The sequence below is a fragment of the Portunus trituberculatus genome, chromosome 25 (genome assembly GCF_017591435.1).
Source record: "Portunus trituberculatus isolate SZX2019 chromosome 25, ASM1759143v1, whole genome shotgun sequence".
NCBI classification, from domain to species: Eukaryota; Metazoa; Arthropoda; class Malacostraca; order Decapoda; family Portunidae; genus Portunus; species Portunus trituberculatus.
In genome coordinates, this window is record NC_059279.1 from 13,199,441 (window position 1) to 13,203,607 (window position 4,167).

General features: G+C 46.0%; 1 protein-coding gene across 1 annotated transcript in view; it reads right to left on the reverse strand.

Moving 5' to 3' along the window:
- The window catches only part of LOC123508899, a 9,269-nt gene extending 6,285 nt beyond the window's left edge, over positions 1–2,984 (reverse strand). Inside the window, exon 1 of the mRNA XM_045262908.1 lies at positions 2,828–2,984. Coding sequence (XP_045118843.1) covers positions 2,828–2,833 — 6 coding nt within the window. The 5' untranslated portion in view covers positions 2,834–2,984. The remainder of the gene's footprint in view (positions 1–2,827) is intronic.
- Between the last annotated feature and the right edge of the window lie 1,183 nt (positions 2,985–4,167).

Consider the following 4,167-nt stretch of genomic DNA (forward strand, 5'->3'; position numbering starts at 1 on the left):
CATTTCATCATAAATATTCCTATCATCCTTCATTTACGTCATGTATAGGTTCTTGATATGCCTGTAGGAAACTGCCTTCTTGTCTTTCTTGTCACCAGGAGAGAGAGAGAGAAAGAAAGAGAGAGAGAGAGAGAGAGAGAGAGAGAGAGAGAGAGAGAGAGAGAGAGAGAGAGAGAGAGAGAGAGAGAGAGATGCTGGCGAGAACAACTTCATGTGAGAGAAAAGAAAGTAGAGAACCGGACATCCTGGTGTTTCGTTTTTGTGTGTCTGTCTGGAATGAGTAGAAAGTGGCGTTTTTTTTTACGTAAACGCTTCACACACACACACACACACACCCGGTAGCTCAGTGGTTAGAGCGCTGGCTTCACAGGCCAGAGGACCGGGGTTCGATTCCCCGGCCGGATGGAGATATTTGGGTGTGTCTCCTTCCACGTGTAGCCCCTGTTCACCTAGCAGTGAGTAGGTACGGGATGTAAATCGAGGAGTTGTGACTTTGTTGTCCCGGTGTGTGTTGTGTGCCTGGTCTCAGGCCTATCCGAAGATCGGAAATAATGCGCTCTGAGCTCGTTCCGTATGGTAACGTCTGGCTGTCTCGTCAGAGACTGCAGCAGATCAAACAGTGAAACACACACACACACACACACACACACACCCACACCGTAGTGTAGTGGATAGCACGCTCGACTCACAATCGGAAGGACCGGGTTCGAGTCCTGGCGCGACGAGGCAAATGGGCAAGCCTCTTAATGTGTGGCCCCTGTTCACCTAGCAGTAAATAGGTACGGGATGTAACTCGAGGGGTTGTGTCCTCGCTTTCCCGGTGTGTGGAGTGTGTTGTGGTCTCAGTCCTACCCGAAGATCGGTCTATGAGCTCTGAGCTCGTTCCGTAATGGGAAAGACTGGCTGGGTGACCAGCAGAATACCGAGGTGAGGTGAATTACACACACACACACACACACACACACACACACACACACACACACACACACAGAGAGAGAGAGAGAGAGAGAGAGAGAGAGAGAGAGAGATTAACTACTTCTCAAGTTTGAGGCAAACTTTAGGTCAGAGAGAGAGAGAGAGAGAGAGAGAGAGAGAGAGAGAGAGAGAGAGACTTTCTAAATATAATCACCTGCCCCTCCGTCCTTTCCCTCTTCCCGTCTCCCTTCTCCTCCCCTTCAGCCTCCTGTTTATTCAAAGTAGAAAGCCACAGTTTCCGAGAAGCGGACTTTCTTGACTTCGCTGCGTAGTTTCATGTTTGTACGCACGCGCGCACGCATGTGTGTGTGTGTGTGTGTGTGTGTGTGTGTGTGTGTGCGCGCATCATATTTCAGATCTGTATGCTTTTATATCTGAAAATAATAGTGGATGAGATAGATGAAGAGTTTGAGAGTGATAATAACAGCTAAATGAACGACAGCAACAACAAAAAGAATAATAATAACAAAAACAATTATAGCTATGCAGATAATGACAAAAATACTGATAATAACAATAGAGATGAAAACAGCCATAATAAGCCTTAAGAAGTAAAAAGAGTAACAAAGACTGCAACAACAAGAACAACAAGAACAAGAGCAGCAATACATCCAGTCATCAAACGGTAAATTTTGTTTGCATACATGACGGAAGGAAAAAGTAATCATGAACTTCACGCAAGCTCTCTTTATACAGATGGCTGCACCTGTAAGCCAGCGTGACAGGTGGTCTAGTTGACACAGGCTGCGTGGTGGGAGAGGAGGAGGAGGAGGAGAGAGAGAGAGGAGGAGGAAGAAGAAGAAGAAGAAGAAAAAAAGAAGGGAGGAGGAGGAGGAGGAGGAGGAGGAGGAGGAGAAGGAGGAGGAGGAGGAGGCGAAGGAGGAGGAGGAGGAGAAGAGAAGAAGAAGAAGAAGAAGAAGAAGAAGAAGAAGAAGAAGAAGAAGAAGAAGAAGAAGAAGAAGAAGAAGAAGAAGAAGAAAGAAGAAGAAGAAGAAGAAGAAGAAGAAGAAGAAGAAGAAGAAGAAGAAGAAGAAGGAGTAGTAGAAGGAAGAGGAAGTGGTGGAGAGAAATAACGTAGTAGCTTGTATGGAGAAAGCTTGCCAGGTTGGGACGATGAGGAGGACGGGGAAGAAGGGAAGGAGGACGACGAAGGTAAGGGGAAGAGGAGGGGAAACAGGGGAGAAGGAAAATAGCATATCAACTTGCCGGAAGAAAGGCTTGTAGAAGGAGTAATTTTGCGGGGGAGGAGGAGGAGGAGGAGGAGGAGGAAGAGAAGGAGGTGGAGGAGCAGGAGGAGGAGGAGGAGGAGGAGGAGAAGGAGGAGGGCGAGATTATAACGTTTAAAGGAGCATTGAACCTTCTCCTTCATCCAGTTATACACTTCGAGTACTGCTATGAAACAAACAGAGTGTGAATTGCCGATTGATGACTGGCTGCTTTGTGTTAGGCGAATGGCGAACAGTTACGCGATAGGGAGAGAAACGCTAATAGAAAAGGCACGGATGCTCACCCAGAGGAACGACACACACACACACACACACACACACACACACACACACACACACACACACACACACACACACACACACACACACACACACACACACTCTCTCTCTCTCTCTCTCTCTCTCTCTCTCTCTCTCTCTCTCTCTGAGGAAGTAAGTTATTTCTTACTTCTAGCAATCTTTAGAAGGCTTTCACATTTACGTACACACTTTCAAGGTCCGTGGTTCATGTAACACCATTGAATACCATTGAAGATCCTTAATATTAGTATTGAATTCTTCCACTAAAGCGATTCACTGTAAGCTTTACGTTATAGTCTGATATGGAAAACACTCGGGCCACTTACATTCATCTTTATGGTTACTCCTTGTGGTTTCGCGGAGACCAGGGTAGCTTGGCGTTCAGTGTTCGTCCGTGGACTGAACAACACAAGACGAAGGTCACACTTAAACTGATCCAGGAGTGAATATGATCTTTCTTTTATAATGTGCGCGGGGCGGGAGTTGCCAGACGTCGCTATAGTTTCCCTTCCGCGGCTTTTCTCTCGTGTCAACTTGAGACGGACCTAAAGCCGGTTTCTCTTGCCGCCTCTGTTTTGTGTGATGATATGAATAGGAAGGCGGAGTATCTGTCGCGCTCCTATCACCGGTACCTTGCGGTGTGGCGGACGGATTGTTCTGTTTCAATAGCTTGTGATAGGAATGTATTGTATTGAGTTTTTTTTTGTTGTAACCTTTGGGCTCTGCTTCTGTTCTTCCCTCCCTCTCTACCTCCGCCTCTACTTCCTCCTCCTCACATACACGCCCGCCCGTGCCATCTGGGTCAGTGGGTGGCCAATAGGATTTCGCCTCCGACCGGTTGCTATACGCCAGAGCCAATCAGAGACAAGCTTGGCATTCGGCTTCTCGTAGTAGTGGCAAGGAGGAAGAGATGACATAGGGAGGGAGGGACAAGGGGGCATGAGTTCGTTCATAAGAGTGTAGACTGAAGGCACAGGGAGTGAGAAAGTCATTGCAGAAACATCCCAGGAATCTGCCGAATGAGTTTTTTCTTTCTTTTCGTATACAGCTTGTTTTCCCTTCAAGTATTTCCTCCTTTGCTTTCCTGATGGCAATAGAAACCTCGCCTTTATTTCTGGATAACAATATTGCGATACTTTCTTCGAATTAAACGGTGGTAAAAAAAAAAAAATAAATAAAATCTTCATAAATGAGCATCAAGAATTTTTTTTTTTTTTTTTTTTGTCTATGATTTTCTTGGTTTTGGCAACTCACCGCCTTTCATCGTGACATTTGGTGGACGGAGGAGTTCGAGCAAGTCTCACTCATTCCGCAAACACCTTGAGAAACTAAGAAAGGTAAATAGTAAAAATATATCAACCCGGATGTGGCTTGTGGATTTATTCAAATATATACATGATGGTTTACGCCTCACAGACTGAAGTACCAGAGAAAGAGGAGAGATGCGTGCTCTTAAAACCCCATTAAGTCACGGCAAACTATAGCAGTCCTGATGTTCCAGTGGGCGTCTGGAAATCTTGAGCCTTTACCTGCAGAAAGCTGAAATATCCAAGAAGCAAAGTGTTGGCTGTGGTGAGGTGTGTAATTGTAACCCGGATGTTCCAGGCGGTCACTTCCAAGAAATCAATCTCTACCTACAACAAAGAAAGCTATGGAAAAGGAGAGG